Below are 25,795 nucleotides of genomic sequence, written 5' to 3'. Positions count from 1 at the left end.
CAACAACCCATTAAGTAACAAAATCGGTCCGGTAGAAGTCTAGATTTAGTTGTACAAAGTTTAACAAAAATATATCTAATTCAGTATTTTCTCATCACTATAAATTTGGAAATCACTTAGATTATTGCCAATATCTTTTAAATGGAGGGGAAATTGACCAAAGTGAATGTGATATTCTGAAAGAAAATAAAATTTACTACAAATAACTACTATGCAATTCTTGAAAATACTTAATAAAGGCAGCCAAAAGCTGGCTACAAATAGAATCTTGAAAACAGAAACTTGAAAACCCCAGTTTTTAATGTATTATTGTTATTTTTTATTTTTTACCACAAATATTTAATAAAATCACAATTTTATAACTATTTGCAAATCTACATGGGTTAGGCTTTCTAATGACCCATTAATTAACAAAATCTGTCCAGTAGAAGTCTAGATTTCGTTCTACAAAGTTTAACAAAAATATCCCAAACTCAATATTTTATCATTACTATAAATTCGGAGGTTGCTTAGCTTTTTTGCAAATAACTTTTAAATGGTGAGGAAATCGACCAAAGTAGAAGGTGATTTTCTGAAAGAAAATAAAATTTCCTACAAATTGATACCATGCACTTCTTGGAAATATAAAAAAAATTGCAGTTAAAGTTGCGCCCAAATAAAAAGAGTGAAAAACACTGTTTTCAATGTATTTCTTATGGAAAACACGTTTTCTTTAATTTATCACCATAAATCATAACAAAAACAAACTTTCATGATTATTTGCAAATCTACACGACTTACGCTTTTCAACGACCCATTAATTAATAAAATCGGTCCAGTAGAACTCTAGATTTAGTTGTACAAAGATTTTTAAAACTGAATTATATATAGGCCTAGAATAGATGTCAGTAGTGACATTTTTTTCTTTACACTTTCCTTGTTATTTTGTTCAACCAACATAGTCCTTATTCAAGTTAACTTGGAAGTTATACGTTACTTTGAGTTTAAACAAGGCCCCACTAGAAAAAAAAACAGGCCATGCTGCAGGATCCACGACGTCACACTAGCGGATGGATTTCAATGATAAATTCATTGCCATCGCCATTCCCATATGTTTTAGGTAAATAAACAAGCTGGCTGTTTGTAAGATTTTAATGGTAAGAGTTTAGTACAACTATCCACCACTGTGACGTAGTGTTGCGCTGACCATGCTGCAGCATGGCCTGTTTGGTTTAAACCAGCTGGTAACATGTTTTAACTTCTGCTCCAAGTTAAACTTCCAAAGAACATTGAAGAAATCAATGAGCCAGTTAAACTAATAGTTAAACCGTTTCTGCAGTTTAAACCACTTTGGAGAAATCGGCCCTTCTTCTACAGATTCAAACATTCATTCCGAAAATGAGAGGTGCCATGTAATGTTCCCATTCCTGGGAACTACAACTTTTTAACACAACTACTTAACGACAACTACTTTTTAAATACAAATGAATAATATTACAAATATGAGTTAAAAATATCTAACATTGTTTTTTTAGAATATAAAACAGTTTGTGCTACCAGGTCTACGAAATGTTTCATTTTTCAACCGACCGGACCATCAAAATATGCATTGCTTATTTGCTACCGTAATTTTTGTTCATCGTTAACGAATTGTGAACAATTTGCTGCTACAATCATTTAAATATCAATATTCAACTTAATGAAACCTCATTGAGTTAATGGACTACGGTCGTGCTCGCGTCAGTTAAGTATAGACATAAACAGTACAGCAATATAAAGCAGTGAAAGTTCGCCTACCGCATGCTAGCCGTGGGTATAGCTTGATGGATAATAGGCAATACAATGAGCTAATTATTTCATCTAAACTCTCTAGAGTTTGTCAATCAATACAGTGACTGGGTAGATTAACACGATATTGGCTAATAAGTTGTTTCATACAAAAAGGTGTGTTTGAGAAATTCCATGTTTAATGACTACCTTCGACTCTGGTTGCCTTTCTCCTCGAAAGTTCTTGCAGTAAAAGTTATTTTCTTTAAAAGGAATCCAAACTTTGGTGCTAGACATTTCGCAATGCATTGCTGATTTTGGAAACAATATAGCAAACTTAGATAAATTAGCGTGATAAGAAATCATCAATGACTATAGAACGAGAGGTCCGTTCCAATATCAGTCATCAATTTCAAGTATTTTAACTTAATTCAATAACCCCTATGGATTATACAATTTGTTTGATCATTTGTGATTTGATCACATCATCGAACGTATGTTTCAAATGAACCTTGCACATTTATAGGATGTTGCACAAAGCCAAGCTCTTGGTCACCAGTGCCACGGAGATGTCCACAGATAGATAACCGTTTGAATGGAATGATTACAACCGTACAATACAAACCTTGACCCACAACTGAACGGACTTCCTGCAGCTGCGATTGGATGATTATTATGTTTGAAGACGTAATCAATGTGTCTCGTATGTTCGTCTGTCCTTGCTGGGAAGGATCGCTGGATGTCCGACGTCTAGTTGTCATTGCAAATTTGATGTTAACTTGTCAGGGGGCTCAGTGGAGGGGAAGGTTGATAGTTAGTGTATGTAATGTTATTAAAAATTACGGATAGAAGTGTTGGGTAGATGGGTGGTTATAGTGGTAGCCTCATAATCAGGAGGTCGCCTGTTCGATCCTGAGAAAAGTCAACTGGTTTTTGATAGTTTGAAACTGGGCACAGCTGTCCTTTTTGGGCTTTTAATTAATGACCCTGACTAATGTAACAGCTGATTTTAGTCAGTTGTGAAGTTACACAGATCACCTTACTGTGAACTTGCAGTCATATTCAGCAAAGGCCACCTGTTGTGTAGTAATTAATTTAATAATTATTTTCTCGTTTGCATTGATATTTTGCCTTAAAAATATTCATCCACAGAGTATTGACTTATCATTACGACATGTTACATGTGCATTTATACCACGATTACCGTATTTTTCTAGGATTCGTGATTTATACTGACACTGACGTCATGAAGCTCTTGTAGAGAATATCAGTTGTGATTGGCTGTTACCACTGTTACTGCTGTTATGCTCATCACTGATTGAGCATTGAGTTAAGACTAATGAGCATGCGTTTTATGTCGTGCAAAATGTGTAGATATATTCTAGATAACCTCAAACTCATCGAATCGGCCATGGTTTTAAAATACTTTTACTTGAAATGTTATGTTGTCTTAAGTGAAAAATCAAGTATAGTTTTGTTTTTGTGTGTGTTTTCAGATATCAGTGATATGGATTTTAATCAATTAATTAAATTAGTTAAATTATTTGTGTCTGAAACTGCTGACAGGAATTTTTAAATCCATGTACAAATTGCAGTCCGGGAATCAAACTGCAACTAGATTTGTTATGGTTATTTTTTGCTTTGAGCTGAATACAAGTAGAGTAACTTCCTTTATCCTTTATACTTTCTATGATCAGCTGTTGTTATTATAATCATAAAACAATGTAGTTCAATGTTTACCTTTTCAATTTACAGTTTATAAATATTTCATTCAATAAAAGAGTTTATTCAAATGCGTGCAATTATTAACTCTAATTCAAAGGTTCAAAGTCACAATAGTACAGTAGTACTATAAATTCGTTAGTATGCTTTGCGCTTTGAAGCTTCATTATGAAGTCAAATTTCTTTGGTGGCAGGGATAATAATTGAAAGCTCAATGATGAGCGACAGCTAAGTCCAGTTCTGGTTATCTGAAGCTCGAATTTGGTACTTTCTAATTAAAAAACGAGCACTTCAACCACTCGACTACCGAGGAATACCCAAATATTTCTGCCGGAAACACGAAACTTGAGTTAAGTTAAATCAAAATTAAATGATGATGTAAATGTGTACAACATGATTCTTCTCTAAAACCACTGTGGGACCTGAAGGCCTAGTGGGTTCAGTTTAATCTAACACTAGCTATACTCTGTTTTAAACCATAAAGCTGTTTTTTCAGGCAACGTCCAGTAAAAAATTGGTAACGTTTTAAGTACAATGCGAGCAAAACCACTCCGCTGTAGTTTATATTGGCTGAATATGCAGTATGCACCGTGTTGCCGGTAAATGGAAAGTCTATTAAACCCCTTGTAAAAAAAAAACTGCTATCTATATATTTAATACTCGACATGAAACTTTGTGAACAATAAGGCTTTTTTATTTTAAGATTTAACCCCACATATTATACACCAAAATGTTCGTCTAGGTGTGTAGATGTGCAAACTGGCTTTAGATTTTCGAAATATATATTTTTAAGGGCGTGGGCTGCCCTCAAAGTTCCTTCCATAAGGATAACATTGTGATTGATTTGAATGTTGTTATATTCTGAAACAGATGTCAATACATTAGTTTAAAAAAAAATTAAATCCCAGCTGATTTTTTTGGTTTTGAAATGTAAACAGTTTGCATGTTTTTAAAAATAATTAGAAACTCGGCAAATAAATGTTACCAATAGGACACGACGGGAGAAAAGTTTTACATTATATTTTCGTTTAAACATGCCAAAGACCCGACGACAAAGAAAATTGCCAGTCGGACACGGCGAGTCAGCATACGGCAAGCAATGCAAAACGTAAGGAGCCAAGACGTGGAGCTGGAACAGTTAGTGGCAACGTGTATTTACAAAATTACACTGACAAGAACAAGAATTTAGCAGCATTCACTTGGCGAGATGGCATTAAAATGTCAGAAATGTGGTGCGCTACATTTTAAAGAAGAACAAAGAGGACGAGGCAAAGGATTCTCATCCTGCTGCCATAAAGGAAAAGTGAATCTACCACCATACCAAGAAATCTATTATATTAAGAGCCTACTTAATGGAGCAAATCATTTGAGCAGAAACTACAAAGAGAACATTAGATCGTACAACCAGGTACAACTCTGCGCTCGCAATGGTCAGCACTCGACCTAAAATTGAAAAACTAACGGTGGAGGGCCTTTCATGTATAAGGTGCACGACACAATTTATCATCCAATTGTCACCTTTCAACCGTTAAAAGGGGAGCATCCCACATATGCCCAAATTTAGGATACCTACGGACGTCGAAACCACTGTTCAAGAAAGAATGCTAAACAAAGCTAATGGCTCTTGCAGCACTGACTCAACTTGATATTAATCCATACGCGCAATTTTTTAGCATGATGAGCTCCATCCTGCAAAATACCCCTACTGAACAGCAAAAAGAACTATAGTCAACGATCGAGCTCAAGACCAACGTCGATACAACGACGCAACTTCTAACGACGTTGCTATAAAATCCTAATGTATTATTCGTGCGAATTCGCCCAGGTTCACCTAGTTATAGTTATAGCACGGACTTATTTAAATACAAAGCCAGCTATGAAGTAAAAAAACTGGCTACCTTTTACAATATAAGGGAATCATCAGTACCACTTAGTACCTAGATATTAATTGTTTTGGCTACGCGTGTTTTGAGTTTAGTTTAAATTGAATCTCTACCAAACGAACCCGTTTAAAAACAGTGGGGTCAGTAGTAGGCTCAGCCCCCACATGAACTAGACTCAGTTTTGAGCAATCAAAAGCCAACCTTTCTCAGGGCGAACCGGTGTTTTCGAATGACCAAAAAACTCTCTTGTCTCAAACTCTCTAACTACTCGTTTATTTAGCTGATGGCATCGCATTTGGCAGGAAATACCATTTGGAAGGTGCTTCTAATAGTTTAAACCGCCTTGCAACAATACCCAGACGCTGGGCGCATTGCAGGGCTTTATGTCAGTTTCATGCTGCGCCTGTTATGTCTGATTGTCTAGAGCAGTTTGGACTTTCTTGTGGTGTTTACCGCCTCCAGACTTCAGATTCACTTTCTCCCCCCCCCCTCTCCCCCTGGAGTCATCTCCCGCCCCCGAAGGTCAGTATAAAGCTGGTTTTGTCGCCCCGCCACCTTAGTGACTCCCGACCCTTCAGCATGTGGGTAAGTTTTGACTACCAATATGACTTTAGGTTTGGAAAAAATTTGAAATTTAAAGATGTTGGCGTTTTGAATTTTTTGTTGATCAAATTTGGATTTACTTAGTGTCAGGAATAATATATTTTTGAATATATGTGTATTTGATAATTTAAACAGGGTGGTCCAAAAAGAACTGAGAGATTTTAACATACATTTTTATTTACACCATTTTAACTACATGGTAACATTTACATATTATGTACAGATAGAAAAACTCAAAAATCGTTTGATGATATTCAATAAATTTCAATACGGCCACCGTGTAAGGCTCTGTTGGCGTTAAATCAAAATTTAGCACATCGCACACCTTTGCTGCATTTCTCGGGGATGGAATTAACGTTGCATGTGATTTCTTTTATAGTCTAGGCATATTAGGAAAGTTAGCAGAAAGTTTAGGTACAGTCCTAATCATCACTTTTCTTTATGTTTTTTGGGTCGCTGAACACGAATATGAGGTTTGCTGACAGATATTTTGCCCGGAACATTGGTTATTTTGTGAATAACCTTAAAATTTGGGCACTTTTTTGGTTTTTCGGGTAAATCTCGGTCAAGTATGGGTTTTTGAGAAAATCCTGCTTTGTAAAATTAAAGATGACAAAATTTACTACATGTTTCATATATAATGTTTGTTTCTACGACAAACCGTTTCGCCACTAGAGCACACTAAAAAAGGCCAGAAGTACAAAAAATTAAAAACATTGCTAAATGCTGCCGTTTTACATTAGGTTTCCATGGAAACAACCCATGTTACGATAGTTTTAACTATTTATTCATGATAACAAACTGAAACATACTTAAAAATACCCCCGCCACAGCAAACCTGCAGACTAAGCGAATTTCCATTTCCCTGATTGGATTTACACTAAAATGTCTCCTTAGAAATATCACATTTATTTCCTATTTAAATAAAAGTTTAACGAGTACTTAGGTTTGCTGCAACAGGGAGGGTAAAAAGGTGTTTTTTGTAAAATGTAATAATTTGGTATGAAATGAATGCATTTTCCAAATTTGATAAGAATAACATGGGCATTTTAAATTTACAGATTTTTTGAATTAACTCCGTAACCATTAGGCGCATAACAACGCTTTAATATACTAAATTATTTGTTTTTTAAGCTCTACAAAATGGTATGGAAAGAAATCGCTAAATTTTAAATTTATAGGGTCAAAAATAGGAAAAACCAATTTTTACCCCATAAAACCCCCCATAAATCCCTGTTCCCATAGTCCGATCATGCTGGTTCGCGAACTAGTTCGAATAGACGTAGGTTTACACGTTTGTCCCAATTTTCATCAAAATCGGATGATTTTTGTCGAGTTCTCGCCCTAAGGGACACATATATTAATTTGAACGGATGGTGTTTTTGATCTCTAGAGGCCCCAAAACAAAAAAGTAAATCGGTCCTGGGTCCAGGTCTTACCATGGGTAATACGGTAATACTAATAGCTTATTCCCTATAGGGGAAATTCACTAATAAACTAACTAGTTTTTCGTCTGACCACAAAACTCAACCTGAAAGAAAAACCCGTCTTTTAGGATTAAATTGTGGAAAATGGGGACAATCTTTCTTTTTATAATGTTAATAACCTCATGAATAGGTTGGTTGGTAGGATCATGTAATTCACTCTCTTCGGGTTGAAGGTTGGCATTCCATCCATTTTTTTATGGGCCCAAGATGAGAGAAAAAACATCTTCTTCCACATCCTCATTTGCTTCTAAGGCTTCCTCAAGGGTAAGAATCTGAGGACCAAGTTTATCTTTGAATATTCTTAGCTGCCTACAGTTTTCTTATTTATAGCAAGGCAAGGAGTGGTGAGTATGTTGTCGATTAAGTTTTTCTTGGTTGATGCTTGGTTTTTTATGGTTGAAAGGTTGATGCTCTGGCCATAACTTTTGTGTAGTAGGAACCCACCATATGCTCTGGCCATAACTTTTGTGTAGTAGGAACCCACCATCAATAACATACTGCACTTGACCATGGAAGTGCTTGTTTTCAATGGGGACAGGGGCTTTAGGCCTTTAAAGATTTGATTTGGTTCTTTGTGCAAACCGTTATTATCAAACAAAAAACACCTTTTTACCCTCATCCTGTTGCAGCAAACCTAAATAATCGTTAAACTTTGATTTTAATAGGGAATAAATGTGATATTTCTAAGGAGACATTTTAGTGTAAATTCAATCAGGGAAATGGAAATTCGCTTAGTCTGCAGGTTTGCTGTGGCGGGGGTATTTTTAAGTGTGTTTCAGTTTGTTATCATGAATAAATAGTTAAAATTATCGTAACATGGGTTGTTTCCATGGAAACCTAATGTAAAACGGCAGCATTTAGCAATGTTTTTAATTTTTTGTACTTTTGGCCTTTTTTAGTGTGCTCTAGTGGCGAAACGGTTTGTCGTAGAAACAAACATTATATATGAAACTTGTAGTAAATTTTGTCATCTTTAATTTTACAAAGCAGGATTTTCTCATAAACCCATACTTACCGAGATTTGCCTGAAAAACCAAAAAAAGTGCCCAAATTTTAAGGTTTTTCACAAAATAACCAATGTTCCGGGCAAAATATCTGTCAGCAAACCTCATATTCGTGTTCAGCGACCCAAAAAACATAAAGAAATGTGATGATTAGGACTGTACCAAAACTTTCCGCTAACTGCCACTTATATTCCTAATATGCCTAGCCTATTATGGGTAGATTGTTTTCTGGTACTATATAAAGAACAATGTTCTGACAAAATTAGAAACCTGAACCACTTGCGAGAGCGTATTGCACATGTTACTCCAGAAATGCTGAGCAATGTTTAGCGAGACGTTGAATTTAGATTATTGACGTCGACAGAGCCTTAAAAGGTGGCTATATTGAGATTTATTGAATAACACCAAAACTTTTATGAGTTTGTCAATGAATAAAACATTAGGTATTATAATACGCCCCTCAACAATACAATTCTAGGGATATCGGAATTGTTCATAATTAGTGACAAAACAAAATGAAAAATCAAAAGTAATTCAAAATGAGTGTAGCAATTTTTGTATCAATATTGTTCGTATTTTTGGTGATATGTTCGTGTAGTTTTCTAGACACACTTTCAAAGCCGTAGAATTCCTGCCACTATTACATTTCATTTATTTTGATTTAAACTTAGTTATGCCACCTAATATTTTTTCACATAGCCATTCATTTCACAATTTTAATTTTTTTTCTTGTAACTCCATTACATCATATTTTCACCTCATCATATCTCTGTCATTTATTTATTTATCGAATTTGATAAATAATGTATGTTTGGAAGCAACTGCAGTCGACGCACAGGCTCGCTGCCCATGTCGACTTATTCCCTATTAACATGTACGCTTTTTTAACATATATGTAATGTAAAGGTTAATTTTATTTTATTCTTTTAAATTCACTTATGTTTTTTGTTCTTCCTTTAAATATTTGTGTACGTATTTTGTAAATAATTTGTTGGAATAAAGAAATAATTCATTCATTCATTTTCCAAAAGAAAATACGCCAAAATATTAGATAAAATTAGTTAAATAACAAGTGCTCTTTGTAGTACTCTTTTATTGCATCCACACAAATGGACCTCTAAAAGCCGCTGTGAAAAGTTGAAATTGGTCTTGGTTTTCATTATTGACGAAAAGATCCAACTTTCTTCAACCAATTTGTTCAGTCCAAAATCACAAAAACGTTAGAAGTCTTGGATGATTTTATTCCCTTTCCGTATATTTGAGTTAAACATGTAATTACACAAATTTTTTGTTGTGACTTATAGGTGAGAACTAATGTTTAGAATTGGGTTTTAATCATTAAAAGTTATAGTTTTGAACGGCGATTTAACGGTTAACAAATACATAATTCACACATCAAAAATATTTATCAATCCAGATTTTTTAACTGTTAATTATCATCTTTAGTCGATGCCGATTCTCCATTTATAAAATGTCAATAAAATGGAATATAATAAGTAAATAGCAATTTCTTGGCTTTTTAGGTATATACTACATTATTTTTAGGCATTATTAATCGTCTGGCATGACATAAATACTATATATCACAACTATTTTTTTCCTAGGACGCTAGGCACGCGCCTGGGATTGTTTTTCACATTACTTTAGGCTAAACCTAGGGGTTGCGGCATTATCACTTATATAAAATCCATTGGTGACTTGACGGGGATCGAACCCGGACCTCAGTGACCCGTGTTCTGCCCACTACGCCAGCTCGCTACCCTATCACAACTATTATAAAGAATAAATACTTTTGACACATATTCAGTGTTATGGGTAAAGCCTATATAAACTCAAACACGTATATTTTCGCAGATATCAATTAGGACAATGAACCCTTATTTTTAATTCGAGAACCGTGGAACTCTTTCTTATAACTTCATGTGATTAAATATAGTTTGAATGATATTTCCAACCATTTTAAATACAACAAGCCAATAATAAACCAATTGTTCTGAAATTACCATGCCTGATCTTAATGCTTCATGGGCAAAAAAAAAATTGATAGCGAAGTAACATCGTACCTAGGAAATGCTGTAAAAACAACACATACAATAAAAAAAAACCAGTTACAGTAAAATAAGTTCTGATATTGAACCTACTATTTCTAAAACTTTAATAACCCAATACTCGAGAAATGCCACAAAATCAACATAAATCTTCCAAAACGTACAAGGCAACCCCATATCTTGCTGACAATTCAGCATCCGGGCAAAAAAAAACCTCAGATGCATTTCCTTATTCCAAAACTGACAAAAGTTGTAGTCTTGAACAAAACGTTTGACTTATCTCGCGTCAAAAATTATTTTTTTATTACGCCGATTACAAAAGTGAATCCCATCGTAAATCAAAACCTGGAACATGTCACACACCAACATCCTGCACAACATCAACATTACAGATAAGGAAAACTCGTAAAATGCAGGAAACCACGAATTTCAAAGGGTTCGCAGGAAACAAATCTTCAACATTGGACTTCCGACATGTTTTCACAATCAAGAGATCTGGAAGATGTTTCCGTTGGTTGATGGTTGGTTGATACCAAGGACGAGATATGTTTACAGGGAGTTGCCAAGCGTGTCCTTCTCGGTTGATTTAGGTACTGGATTTCCCCGCACAGGGAATTTTTCCCACATGTAAGTCGTATGGAATGTCACTTCAGAAACAAACGAGGAACACGATGGAAACAATCGACTTCAGTACTCAAGCAAATTCTTTGTGTCACAAATAACCTGTTGGGGAATTATTCAAAAGTAATTCGATGAATGACAGGTTTGTTTTGAATCCCGCCCCATTAATAATCATGGATTATATAAGAACATTTAATAATACTCCCAATGTATAATTACATCTTACCATGTTTAGATGTAGGAAATAAATTAAATAGAGTAAATCCGAATAAAATATGAACTGTTATTACTTAGAACAGATCCTCTAATAAGCCTCGTATTCAATAGAATTATAAAGGCCTACATTACTGTTGCTCTAATTTGTATAATTCAATCAAGACTCGTAAACGAACTCCATAGAAAAGGGGGATAAACACATAAACTCAAAAGCCATTCATGTGGCTATTGGTTAACCCTTTATACAGATAAACAACAAAGAGCAACGCATTTTTTCAATCGTCAGTGATTGACAATATTGTTGCGTGTTGCGTGACAATGTTGGATATGATAAAGTGTCAGTTTAACACAACCTATCCCATTGCCTTCGAAAATCTAATATCAACCCATTTAAAGAAACCGACAGAATATATATTAAATCAGATGGAGAATACAAAACAACGTTGCTGTGTGAGACTGTTGAGTATAAAATTGCCCTGTTTTCAATATTCAACGCTTTGATATCAGATTAGAAATTACACGTCTAAAGTACAGACATGAGTTAATATTGTATCATATTGCAAATATCAATAAGTACCCAAATTTAACATAACTTCATATTAAAAAGAAATGACACTCGTAAGCGAAAATAAGTTTGAATAAAAGTTGGGTCTGATAATTGTAATTAACATAGCAAATTATAACAGATTACTTATTCTGATAACAAATCTCATATCAAACACCTTAAACGTGACTAATCATGATTTGAAGCATGTAGAATCATGCATAAGGTAACTTACCAAAAGGATAGAATCCAAATTTCAATTTTAACATTTATCAAGCCGTCCAGGAATTTTTTGACACTCAGTAAAAAGTCCATGTAATTGTCACATGACGTGAACGAGTGCACTTCATCACTTGTTATGTCACTTTCTAGCACTTCACAGTTACGGACAAGCGATCGCTGGACGTATGAAGAAAACATAGTTTCTAGCATTGTTGATTTATGTGTCTACTTTCTACCGTCAAATTATAACAAACACAGTGTTTAAAGCGAGATGCTTTCTACGGATTCGTTTCTCTTTGTCTTGCCTCATGAGATTGTAATGGTATGGGTGTGGGGGTTATTCCATCATTAGATAGAATGGAATCCGAGGGAAAATGGGACGAAACTAAAATTATTACTAGACAGATTGTACACTAGGCAGATGTTAACTAATAATTAGACCTGTAGAGTTTAGCATGCCAGTGTTGTATGAAGTAGTTAAAAAGATGACGGAAATATTGTACAGTAAATTAAACATAAATATATTTCTTGAGCAATGTCAAATGATTCTAGTTTTGTTTAGAATGCCAATGCTTTGACTAACTGTCCGTTTTCCAGTCAGTATACAATGTTGAATCTTCTTAATCGCAGTTGTTATAATAGAAGACGTCGTATAGACGGCGAGTCAATTGATGATACATTTAATGATTAGCTGACAAGAAACTGGGTCTACTCGATAACTGACCAAACCCACAGTCCCAAGATCCTTTACCTTGCTTAAACCGATGTATTTAGTTTAAGGAAGTGTAAGTGTGTTTTTTTTCTTGGTTGATTCAACATGAAGATAATCATATGCAGTGTGGATTGTGGAACTTATCTAGCACAAGGCAGAAGCCCATGTAATAATTTTTTTATTAATATGTTGTAATGCTGCTGTTATTTGTAACAACAATAAAGATTGATTGATGATGATGATGACTAGTTACAATACTCATATTGGATAGGCAATACCAAAACCATAAAGACAAGCCTACTATATTTGTTCTTTAGTTACAGCTACAATCATAGATTAAATAGGTCTACTATCTTTATGCTGCTAAAGGAATTTTTTTCGGTAGGTCCCTTACGAAGCCCATTTTTAGAGGTAACGCATAATCTACAGTTTTGAAACCTTTAAATAGAATTTTCTAAATATTATTATTGTAATTATTCAAAATCATGAAAATGCACTAATAAAATATATGAAACCCTAAGTGTATTTCCCATTAGATTAACATATAAAATGTAGTATTGTTTACTTTGATGGGGGGGAGGTGGGGGAGATTGGGTGAAAACACGTGTCAAAATGTGTAAAGCAACGAGCACATAATATTAATATATTATTATGTGCTCGTTGGTATAAATAAGTCTCTAATCATGGTCATGTAAATGGAATAGTTTTAGTTAGACTTATAAGGTACTGTATAAGGTAATTTATCTTTTAATTAGTACATTTTACTTCAATCATTCTAGTCATTCTATGCACTATTTTTGTTGGTAGGTGTTTTTCTTTAACCACTACTTTTTCTTTCTTTATGCATATCTACTGATTTGCTCGAGTTCTACGGGGAAATGTTTTAGTGTGAAAGAGTTTTATTTTTTTAGGTAAACAAGCAATCTTTATTTAATTTAGTTAATTAATCTGTTTTAGTTAAGTAATTACGTAATTGGCTATGTTATAGTAACATAATTTTATTGTATATCACTATAAATTGTTTAAGTTATTATTTATGACATTGATTTGATTCTCATGAGTTGAAAATTCTTCGTATTGAAATAAAGTAAAATTAAGCAATTTAGTAGCAAGTGGTATATCTCTCGTAGCGTAGACTAAAAGAACACCTAGCTAAGCCAAGATAAAAACTAATATCATATATATCTAGATTGAGCATCAAAAACATTAAAAGGTTTACAGTTTTAGCCTTACTAACGCATTTTTGTCAGTCTATGTAGCACTTGTCTAACAATCAAACAGTAGCAGGTTCGATCCTGATTAAGTCAGGAGCTTTTTGGTGGTTCGCAAGACCCAGCATTCTTTATCAATAGGATTTTGAGATCTTAGTCAACAACAAAGCTACACTGATTATCTCATTCTACTTTTCATCAACCTGCTTTTCAAAGTTCCATCACTTAAAGACAGTTTAATCAAAGCTTCTCACATTTCAGAGCAAACTTATTCGACGAGAAAGTGCGACAAATTAATGGAAAGGGAGAAACCATATTTATTCAACGCCAAGGTGTAATCTACAGTTCCCATATGGAATGTTAACCTCACTAATCGTTGTGATATCACTGTTACAGGTTTCACTGGTAACGCAGTTCCTGGCACTCGCTTACACGTTCCTGGCACTCGCCCCCTGTGCCACCGGCGAGCCCCCCTCTGGTGAGTAACTTTCACCCTGACCTTGACTACTTTCTTCGCTCATATTCATCGATATAATCACTCTGTATCATTATACGGACCAGTTCCCTCCATTTCCGGCATGTTGGCGATCAGCTGGGTTTTTTGGAGGGTTTCTCTGTTACGTAACTAGTGTGATAATGTGTTTTGGATTTGCAATTTTGAAACTGTACTTTCACTAATGAGTCTTTTGGTTTTTATAACCAAGGGTATACCTCCAAAGAAATTATAAGTGATGATTATTTAGATATGTTTGTGATATCTAAAGTGAAAATGAAATGTGGTTCGGATTCCACTATAAACTGTAGGTCCCTTAGTTGCCATTAGCTGCATGGTCTATTAATTAACAGCTGTTTCTAAGGATATGTTCAGTCACTAACAAGACTATACAAGATAGCGCTACTCATCCTACATTAATCTCCATTCATACTTGGCTTACCTACTTTGTATGGTCACCATTTCATTAAAAAGTATTAAAAAGTATCAATGATAAGTTGTGATCAATGCATATGCAAATCTATATACTTATTTAATACGCAAGCAGGTTTTTTGTGACAATTACTCCTCCGAATCTACTGAACCCATTGACATGTTTTTGGTGTCATTGGAAAAAGCGCAACGTGAAGTTGTGCAGGAAACTTTCTTTTTAGGGAAATAATTAGAGAGTGAGGCCCTGGGGCCCCCTTTAAAGATTCGTATGTCTCCATAAGATTAACATGGGAAACAAAAATGGTTATGAAACTCCAGCTGCTGTCAGAAATTAAAACTGAGAAGAAGAATATATGTTAATTGACTTAATTGAACAGTTTGCTACAGACATTTACTGACTTGGTTGAAGTTAAATATTTACCCTTTAAATTTGGGTTGGCGTAAATATTACAATGGAAAAAAGCAAGAGAGGCTGGATAAATTGATATACTAAAAAGAAAACTGAGTTAACACTGTGCTGCATTTCTTTTAATCATTGAAAGAGCCGATTTGCAAACTATGAAAACATAGGCAAGTCATAGAACACCACCTAGGAGAAGAAATAGAAATAATGTTTTTTTATAGAATTTATAATCGGTGTTTAATCTATGTTATTATGGACAACCTAATGCGGCTATGAGTAAGGCTATTTGTAGAAAACACTAAATAAACAAGATCAGCTTCTGAAAAATTATGAGATATTTACAAGAAATGATGATTATATCAATCTGTTATGTACATATTGAGTATTTCCATAATCGTTGAGTCGAATCTTTTAAAGTCATCAGAAATTATGGTAGTTATTCCTTTTAAAATAACGCCTGTTATACTTAGCAATTGCTCGAACTCGAGCAACAGGGACATTGGTAATAGAAAAACACAATTAAAAACAACTTTTTGCGATTGGGATGAGACGGTTATGTTGAATTGATGTAAGTCTGGTTATGAACACGCAACGATTCATAAATTAAACACTTACTGTACTAATGTAACCCTTAGAAAAATTTGTTGACATCGTCCAGTTGAACTGATTTTAGGATATGGATGGAATCATTTTCTAATTTTATTTTTATTTTAATATTAAACACATGTCATGGTAATTAGCCAAAAGTTATCGATGCAATCATTGGTTTTGGGAACAATCAAAGATATAATGCATCTAAACCAGAAACAGTTAATGTTTGTTTATAGATTAATTGTTATAATGCTTTTATAATTTTACTAAATTGGAAACCTGCTTCAATCACCTTTTGGCGAGAATACTTATTGTTTATTACATTGATCGATTGTACGATATAATTAGACGAACAAATTTATGACTAGTTATTCAGTGAATGCACTTATAAATTCAATAAAGTTTAAGTTTTTCAGTTATTTTATTAGATTATACTTTACTTAAATTAACACATTATACATTCAAACTTGTATTATGGCATCTATATATTAATAGGCAAGCATGTTTCTCTAGAACCTTTTTTCTCAGCTCGTGTTCATCGCATACTGTTAGAAAGATATATCTGTTGATGTGCAGAATCCCTTTATAAATTAAAATAGGCCCAAAATAAGCACAAAAAATGAATAAAAAAAAATTAACATAGGCCTTTTGGGTTTTCATGTTGGTGACGAAATAACAACGAAACATAAACAGAAAACAAAAACAAATTAAAGAAATTCCAATCACATGTTTTATTTACAGCGTGGGATGAAAATAGAGTCTGTACATTAAATATTTTTGGTAGAGTTTTCGACCACTGGACGACCTCTAATTTGTTTTATAAGTTGTTTACGATAATTATCTTATAACATTTTGCATATTATAACAAATCTGAATTTAACGAATCATAAAAAAGAACTTTAAAGCTGAACATGGCATCAACGACAATTATTCAGATTATATCATAAGAATTTTCCAATTGATTAAGTTGGAAAGCATTTATGTGAACAAGATAAATTAAACTAATTTAAATAGAAAAGTGCACCCGACACTTGTAGGTTTCCAGGCTAAAATTTCATGGTTGCTTTCCTAGCATTTCGACACTTGATCCCCGTCACTTTCTACAGTATTCTGACCGCCTAGAGAGAGCAGGGCATATACCTGTTTGACCGCAGGGCCTGATCATGTTATAGCTGTAATATATGGGTGCGATTCTGATTTTACATAAATAAATACTTTTGGAAATTTCCAGAAAACGGTTCACCGTTCACATACTTTTAGGGGTGTTTAGATGTAAAGATTCTTAGTTGTGCACCGATTTGAATATATCTCTTAGGTAGTACGGTGGAAAGTGTTATTTTTTGTTGCCCACAGGTAGACTTAAGTTACATAAGGTTTACGATCTGGTAAAACCTAGATAGGTACACCGTACCTAGTTTTCTTAGGTATACCAAAGAACAAAAATATTACTGTTGTGTGGATAGTAAGAATTGATTATAAATACTATTTTAATATCCTGAAATAGTTATTTCACGAAGGTTTGTATTTTATTAGAAAATATATTGGGATTACAATTTGTAATTTGTAAAAATATTGTAGGTTTACGATGTAGTGAACTCTGATTAATTTGATTGAACAATGTATTTTAGCTTTGGAATCGGTAAATGCAAAGGCTTGACGTTTGTCAGAAACCGTTACTTACCAGTAATGAATACCGGTACTGTACAAAGTATCTCCTTACACTAAACAAACATTTCTAGTGCTATGGAAAACAGTCATATAAAATCAAACCATGGAAGTTCAGTGACTGATAATTAAATATCAAAATCATTAGTTGGTATGTTTTGTTGGACACGTCTGTTTATATTATTTTAACTCTTGCAGTGCATTGGACCTTAGCTGAAGAATTGGCTGTAATAAATGGCAATGACCAGTAGGCTACAATCTTACAAGTCGATTTGTTGTGTTTAAACAATGTTTTTTTTCAGGTTATAGAGGCCATGGAGGTGGTGGAGGAGGTCATGCCCTGGAGGTAGCCAAGCATGGAGGTTACCTGGACGAGGACTCCTTTCATGGCGGCGGCAAATACAAGGGAGGTGGAGGTTTTGGAGGGAAGGGATACGGGAAGGTGAAGACCATCGTCATCCGAGGAGATGGAGGAAGCGGGAAGAGCTTGTCGAGCCTCTTTGGCAACCTCGGAGGAGGCGGTGGACATGGAGGATACAGTGGATATAGTGGCGGACACGGGAGTAGCCTCGGGGGCTACGGAGGAGGATATTCGGACGGTGGATACAGCGGACACTCCGGGAGTAGCTACAGCAGCGGTGGATACCCAGGGCATGGAAGTGGAGGATACAGCAGTGGAAGTCTAGGAGGATACTCTGGAGGTGGAGGACATGGAGGATACTCTGGAGGTGGAGGACACGGAGGGTACTCGGGAAGTAGTGGAGGCGGTTACAGTGGTGGATTCTCCGGAAACGACCTAAGCAGCCACGGAGGGTACAGCGGTGGTGGTGGACATGGAAGTTACAGTTCCGGACACACAGTAGCAACCCTGGGAGGCTACTCCGGCGGTGCCGGTGGTGGTTACTCCGGAAGTGACTACAGCAGCGGGGGTCATGGATACAGTGGCAGTGGAGGCTACAGCAGCGGTGGCCATGGAGGATTCTCTGGAAGTAGTGGCCATGGGGGGTACTCCGGAGGTGGTGGACACGGTAGTTACTCGGGAAGTGGTGGTCACGGTGGGTACTCCGGTAGCAGTGGTCCAGCGTATAGCAGTGGGGGGCATGGAGGGTACTCAGGAAGTAGCGGATATTCCGGAAGCAGTGGTCTAGGATATTCTGGAAGCAGTGGTCTTGGAGGATATTCCGGAAGCTCTGGTCATGGAGGATACTCGTCAGGGGGCGGACATGGTAGTTCCGGAAGTGGTGGACATGGAGGATATTCCGGAAGCAGTGGTCTGGGATATTCTGGAAGCAGTGGTCTTGGAGGATATTCCGGAAGCTCTGGCCATGGAGGATACTCGTCAGGGGGCGGACATGGTAGTTCCGTAAGTGGTGGACATGGAGGATCCTCCGGAAGCAGTGGCCACGGAGGATATTCCGGAAGTACCGGATACTCCGGAAGTAGTGGTCTCGGAGGTTACAGTGGCGGGCATGGCACCGGCGGGTACTCCGGAAGCGGTGGCCACGGCTACAGTTCTAGCCCAGTAGGAGGAGGATACAGCGGCAGCTCTAGCCACGGGAGTGGATACTCATCAGGAGGGCACGGCGGTGGAGCTGGAGACAGCCACGGGTACGCCAGCTCCTACCAAGGCAGCTACTACAACTCTAGTCCTCTCAGCAGCAGCAGCAGCAGCAGTAGCAGTGGAGCCTTCAAACCCTCCCACTTCTCAGGATGGCAGAGTCTCAAGCCTCAGGTAGGTCTTTAAAGCTAGAAAACCAGATTTAAGATATATTAAATAGAATTTATGACCTTAACCGATCCCAGGTCGACAATTTTACTTGTTTCATATCCAGCCACCGACGGATTCTTTACTAACTGATTACATTGACGTTATCAATAAAAACTGTCGTACGTGTAAGTATTGTACACCGACACACATCCCTAAATTGGTCAACAGAACCCAATAACCGTATAAAACGAGTCGCTATTGATTGTCTTGTTCATTTTGGCCCATGTTATACAGACAGAAAAAACGCGACAGATTTTGCATTTTTCAACGCGACAGATTTTGCATTTTTCAACGCAACAACAGTATTGCACAACTGCCGCCTGGGAACTACCCTGTCGGAGGAGTATGGTGGGGGTGAAGCACGGATCTGCCGCGTAAAACCTGCCCGCATAACAGAACTCGCGTCATTTCTGTCGCGTTTTTTCTGCCAGTTTTACCGGTCCGGTCGCGTTGTCGACGCTGACGCTGGGTTTAGGGGAGTTTTTGTTGTTATCTGTCATTGATGAGTTTTGTATGATGTTTGAGTTGACGAGTTTGATAAAGTTATATGAGTTTTGTTTAGCATGATTTAACCAAATGAAAATTGTACCAGTAGTTATTACACTGCTAATTAACATATGCGATGCCTTTAAACTTTTCTTGTTGTATTTCAAGATTTTTAGGATTATTACGGAGCAATGATCAAAATGTAAAATGAACTATTTTACATAAATAATGTAAATAGAAAGGCAATTAACAAAAACATTTTTACCTTTAGCTATTTAAACTTAACACTTTAAAGTGATAAAGCCATCTACCTACTCATGTTTGCTTGTCAGACCTTTGATATCGGTATTTGGACATTGATCTTATTAAATTGAGTTCAATTGCGAAATAACGATTACATTTTTAGGGCAATTTAGATACACAAATTTAGTGAAGAATCTATAAGTCCCAATTAGTTTGCTAAACAAAACGTTTCACGCGATCATAACCATTGTAAATTACGTTCTAATTCATGCCAGTAAATTGCTTGTGAATCTGTGCATTAATTTTCTATATGTATATGAGCCAGAAAATTATTAGATAGTATATAAATAAATACTGTTCCGGGTAAGGGTCCGTGCAATGCAGTCTGATGAGCAAAGAGGAAAAATGTAACGTTGATAGCTGATGACTGAAAAATGAAAATGTTTAATAGCTAGCCAGCAGTTGGAAAATGTTAACTTAAGAGTGTTCTAGTGTACTCGATCGTCATAAACAGGGACCGTTTTCAACCTAATGCGCCCTATAAAAAAAAAATAAAGTTAACATGATAATCCGTACAAAATTTGTCCTAATCTAAACACTTAGAACACTTAGTACGAGTATATTTTATGTTGTTAACGATTTTAAAGTGGCTTTGACAATGTTATTAATGTTTATTTTCTGTTTTAGGATATCACAAGTAGCAGTTCTTCATAAATCACGTAATTTATTTAACTCTTGTTTTGTACAGTTTTAACTTATTTTTCTCACCAATGAAATTAGTGAGTAGTGATAATTGTAAATATTGTTAAAATAAACGTCCTTTTGAAAATGTCTATGGATTATTTTGACCCACATTATATGTCTAAGTAATATTATAAGCTATATATTTATACTGGCTAAGATTCGTAATGGGAAGCATTGATTACATAGTATAAAAATATAAAAAAAGTTATGCGCTGTCATAAGGTACCTTAGGCCAAAATGGTCGCTTTAATATTTTATGTTCTGTTAATTACAGCCAAACAAAGAAAATGTAACAATTTTAATTACCGGTACCTACACTATTTTACTAAACCCTGCTTTGTTCGGACGTTTGCCAACATTTGAATCTATTTAAAGAATTTGAAAACTTGAATTCAAATCATGTATATATATACAGGGTGGCTTAAAATACCTACTTTGTATGGTCACCATTTCAAAGAAAAGTATTAAAGTATCCACCCTATACAGGGTGGAACGAAGTTGGTGTTAAAGATTTTACGTGTTAAACTACTAAGTAGGGCCTATTGGTGACAAATGGCACCAATTTATGTTTCCATACCCTCACATGTAGGAAATCAAAGACAAATTACAATTTTTCAAAATATATGTAATTACCTACCTACATAAAATTGCTATAAGTATGCCTATACTAAATATTATTTTATTTCCAATTTATTGTAATTTTCAGAATCCTCATTAAATTTCTAATAGTAACAGTAAGTTTTACATAGTGTCATTGAGAAAAAAACATCTGTATAAAACCTCATTCAGCAATGAAGGTTTAAAAACTTCTTCAAATAATAACTTTTAAAATGGTGTATAAAAACCTACTGATTCTTTGAAGTGGTATCATAAAATTTAAAAGTCCCTCTTAAAAAAACACGGAACGGCTAAAATAGAGTAAAAAGCATGTCTTTGCTTAAAAATATGGCATCACCTGCATTAAAAATAATGCTCAAATGGGCTTTATTGTAGTTTTCAGAATCCTTATAAAATTCATAATAAGAATATTAAGGAATTGATAGGATTAACATCGTCATGCCTTGTGATCAATATCCAATCTTGGGTTTTTAGGCATTGAGAAAAATTAAATGTCGTTTACGGTGTTAGTAACTATGGTACATTCAAACGATATGTACAAGATTGACTCAGTGCAAAATGCACAACTTGGATGATCATATTTTAATGATAATAATATGGCGTGGTTCGCTGGCCCGCCAGCTCACCAGATCTTAAGTCCACCAGACATTTTTGTGTGGCTATGTGGATAACTTGGTATTCTCATCTCCACAAACAATTACATTTATTTCCTTTAGCAGATTTAAAACTCTGGAAGGAATCAAAATATGTATAGAAAATTGCAAAAAACAAAGCATACAAAGGGAAGGTTTTTACACAAAGGATATGGTGTACAGGGATATTTATTCCATCCTGACACGATAGTATGTCGTACCTAGGGCCGAAAATGAGTTTTTTCCTGACGATCGAGAGCTGCAAAACCTTTTCGGTCCGTGGTACGAACGCTATTTTTCACCACACTAATTACCACTATTCACCACAATAATAATGCACACTGATAGTCAACACAACTACAACTTTAAGGTTATGTGAAGAAATAATTTGAGTAATCAGCAAAAATAATAATAAATAGTTGCTAGGCAGCGGAGACAAGAAAACAAGTCTATTGCAATGTTATGGATAGGTACACATGGTGGAAGAAAAATACATAGGAGTGTTATTCCCTTCATTCTTCAAACGTCAACCAAATTGAAAAAAAAAATCACCTGATTGTATTGCCATAAAAGTATATATTTGTTTTGATTTGGTTGTTATCTATCTTACTACTATTATATAAAAATCTCGTGGTGTCTGTCTGTATGTTTGTTACTAATAGGCGCATAAACTACTGAAGTGACCGGGCTTAAATTATACAAAAATATATCTACCATACCAATGACCTTTATAGGACTATTCACACTTCGATACTGGCCGTGGGATTTGCCCCTTTGGCTTTAAAAGTTCTGAGGTGAGGATTTTAAAAGTAAATATTGATTGGTCTCCATGGCTGCCATGAGAACAAATACAATATTTGCAATTTGCTATGCCACCCAAATGTAAACAAGCTGAACTGTCAAACCACATTAATTCACAATTCCACGGCTGGTTTATAAATAGGCATATAATATTCTCTACAATCATGTAACATGTTTATTTATTCTTATATTTGATGGTTCATTGATTATTGATTTTATGAAATAAAGTGAGATTGTATATCTGTTGCTGTATCTAACCCTAATTAATTATTTAACATTTCGCTAATGTGAATAATTGTATTGGAAGATTTTGGTGTAAAAAATACTGAAATTATACAGTTCACATTTACTTGAATCATTTTAACATTTTTGAACAATTAACATGTGTTTAGAGTAGGGCACACACCTTTAAAATTGAAACTTTTTCTCAAGGAGTTAAATTGTATATTTTTGCCATTTTGAGTGAAATATTGTTCACACCATTTGCCTTTTCACAAATTTTTTAATCATAATTTCATGTAGCTACCCATAGATTAGTTATGATGTTTTCCACCATGGATGTTTTCTAATCCAGAGGTAACTACTACCTATCTATATTATAACTTTTGACACTTCCTGTAGATTTCACATTCTATTCTAATAATGAATAAATTTTTACGAGCGTTTCATGGTCATTACATGTATATTTTCAACTAAGTTCCTCTTAACTTAACCTACCCTCGACATAAACATTGTTGGAATGACGTTAAACTTCCTAGCCTAATTCTAAGCTGATATACAAATATTTTAATTTAAAAATAACAATAAAAAACTAAGCTGTATATGTACTTGCCTTTGGTGCATGAATAGTAGGAGCTATAAATAGTAGGGCTAAGTACATTTCTGTTTGTTTTAGTACTAAGAGTGTTAATGTTTTTGTTTGTTCACATAGTATATAATGAGATAATTTTGTAATCAATGCTAAGTGAGCAATGCTTTTTAGAAGCAAGATCACATGTTTCTTTTCATTCAAACCGTAATATTAACCAGATGTTGTAAATTATTGTTTGTCTAACTATGTGTGATTTTTTCATTTAAAAGTAAGTAAAAGCTTTGAGTTTTTATTTGTTTTATTGTTTGAAATTTTTTTATGTAATTAGTAAGTTAAAAGTTTTTGATAGGTACAATTATTGGAATTGAATCTTATTTTACACTATTTTCCATTTCAGATTTCAACAAGCACCATTTAAACATACATCAACCCCGGACGAAGGACGGGTACTCTGCTAGTTGTTTATATAATTATTTTTAAATGGTGAAACGGTGTTTACAATCTGGGCGACGTCAGCATATGATGGGGGGAGGAATAGCACAACTGTGTATTTTCCTTCCTCCTGGATACTAATTTTGTATTTAATATGCACTAATGTTTTGAAAATAAGCAAACAGCTGATTTTCGACCATAGGGATGTAAAAACCTGCTCATTCCCCAAATGACGATGACAGCTGGCATGAACGTAGCTTTCGGCCTCCAATAAACGTTTGTAAAACGGCTAAAAACATCACACTGTACTGAAAATATATTTTCACCACACTATCATGTTTTTGGCTGTATTACATGCGTTAATTGGTGGCCGAAAGTTACGTTTTGCTGGCGATGCCAGCTGTCCATAATTTGGGGACCGAGCAGGTTTTTACAGGCCGGGGCCGCAAAATCAGCTGTCCGCTTACTTACTTAAAACATGAATGCATTTTAAATACACAATCAAAATCTATAGCATTGCAGTAGAATTGTATTATTGTCACCGTTGCCTAGCAACTATTTATTTTTATTTTTGCTGATTCCTCAAATTATTTCTTCACATAACCTTAAAGTTGTAGTTGTGTTGACTATCAGTATGCATTATTATAGTGGTGAATAGTGGTAATAGGGTAAAGTGTGGTGAAAAATAGTGTTCGTACCACGGACCGAAATGGTTTTGCAGCTCTCGATCGATTTAAGTTCTCGACTTCGTCTCGAACTTAAAAACTATCTCGAGCCGGCAAAACCTCATTTTCGGCCCTAGGTACGAAATATACTATTACACCACACTATGATGTTTTTGGCTGTATTACATACGTTGATTGGTGGCTGAAAGCTACGTTTTGCTGGCCATGCCAGCTGTCAGCGTAATTTGGGGACCGAGCAGGTTTTTACAGCCCGGGGCCGCAAAATCACCTTACCGCTTACTTACTTAAAACATGAACGCATTTTAAATACACAATCAAAATCCATAGCATTGCAATAGAATTGTGTTATTATCACCGTTGCCTAACAACTTTTTATTTTTATTTTTGCTGATTCCTCAAATTATTTCTTTACATAACCTTAAAGTTGTAGGTAGTTGTGTTGACTATCAGTGTGCATTTTTATAGTGGTGAATAGTGGTAATAGGGTATAGTGTGGTGAAAAATAGCGTTCGTACTACGGACCGAAATGGTTATGCAGCTCTCGATCGAATTAAAAACTATCTCGAGCCGGCAAAACCTCATTTTCGGCCCTAGGTACGAAATATACTATTTGATTCTTAGTTTGTTAAAATATTATAATAATTAGTTTTACATTTGATCTTTTTAGGGACTGTGACTCTGTCCCTACAACCCCCTAGTATTATTTATTACTTAATTTTACTAACTTTTACAAATACTTTTAACAGCAGCAATCTTATAACTTTGCATTTCATTTCCCTTTTATTGAAGTAAAGCACCGGACTTGTTAGTATTATATTATGGCATAACATATTATTTAAATAATCTAATTTAAGAGGATGTTGACGTGAGTCACAACAATGCTGTGTACTGTGTAGGATATCAGGATCAATGTTGTGTGTAGAGGATCAAAGGTATGCAGTATCAAATCATAGCGTGTACACATTGACAGG

General features: G+C 35.1%; 1 protein-coding gene across 1 annotated transcript; it reads left to right on the top strand.

Annotated features, from left to right (window-relative positions):
- The first annotated feature begins 5,922 nt into the window (after positions 1–5,922).
- On the top strand, positions 5,923–20,910 carry LOC128991433 (uncharacterized). The gene is made up of 4 exons (XM_054414302.1): positions 5,923–5,936; positions 14,416–14,497; positions 17,906–19,335; positions 20,788–20,910. The coding sequence occupies exons 1-4, from the start codon at positions 5,931–5,933 to the stop codon at positions 20,812–20,814; spliced, it is 1,545 nt and encodes a 514-aa protein (XP_054270277.1). The 5' UTR covers positions 5,923–5,930; the 3' UTR covers positions 20,815–20,910.
- The last annotated feature ends 4,885 nt before the right edge of the window (positions 20,911–25,795 follow it).

The sequence above is a fragment of the Macrosteles quadrilineatus genome, unplaced genomic scaffold, assembly GCF_028750875.1.
Source record: "Macrosteles quadrilineatus isolate MER2022 unplaced genomic scaffold, UCM_ALF_1.0 Scaffold_4__1_contigs__length_99947679, whole genome shotgun sequence".
NCBI classification, from domain to species: Eukaryota; Metazoa; Arthropoda; class Insecta; order Hemiptera; family Cicadellidae; genus Macrosteles; species Macrosteles quadrilineatus.
This window is presented reverse-complemented; position numbering and strand designations above follow the sequence as displayed.

What these genes read in the sequence shown, in the direction of transcription:
- LOC128991433 (XM_054414302.1), top strand. An exon ending in CACCGGCGAGCCCCCCTCTG is followed by an intron (nt 14,498 to 17,905) that starts GTGAGTAACTTT and finishes GTTTTTTTTCAG; the next exon opens with GTTATAGAGGCCATGGAGGT. An exon ending in GGCAGAGTCTCAAGCCTCAG is followed by an intron (nt 19,336 to 20,787) that starts GTAGGTCTTTAA and finishes TTTCTGTTTTAG; the next exon opens with GATATCACAAGTAGCAGTTC.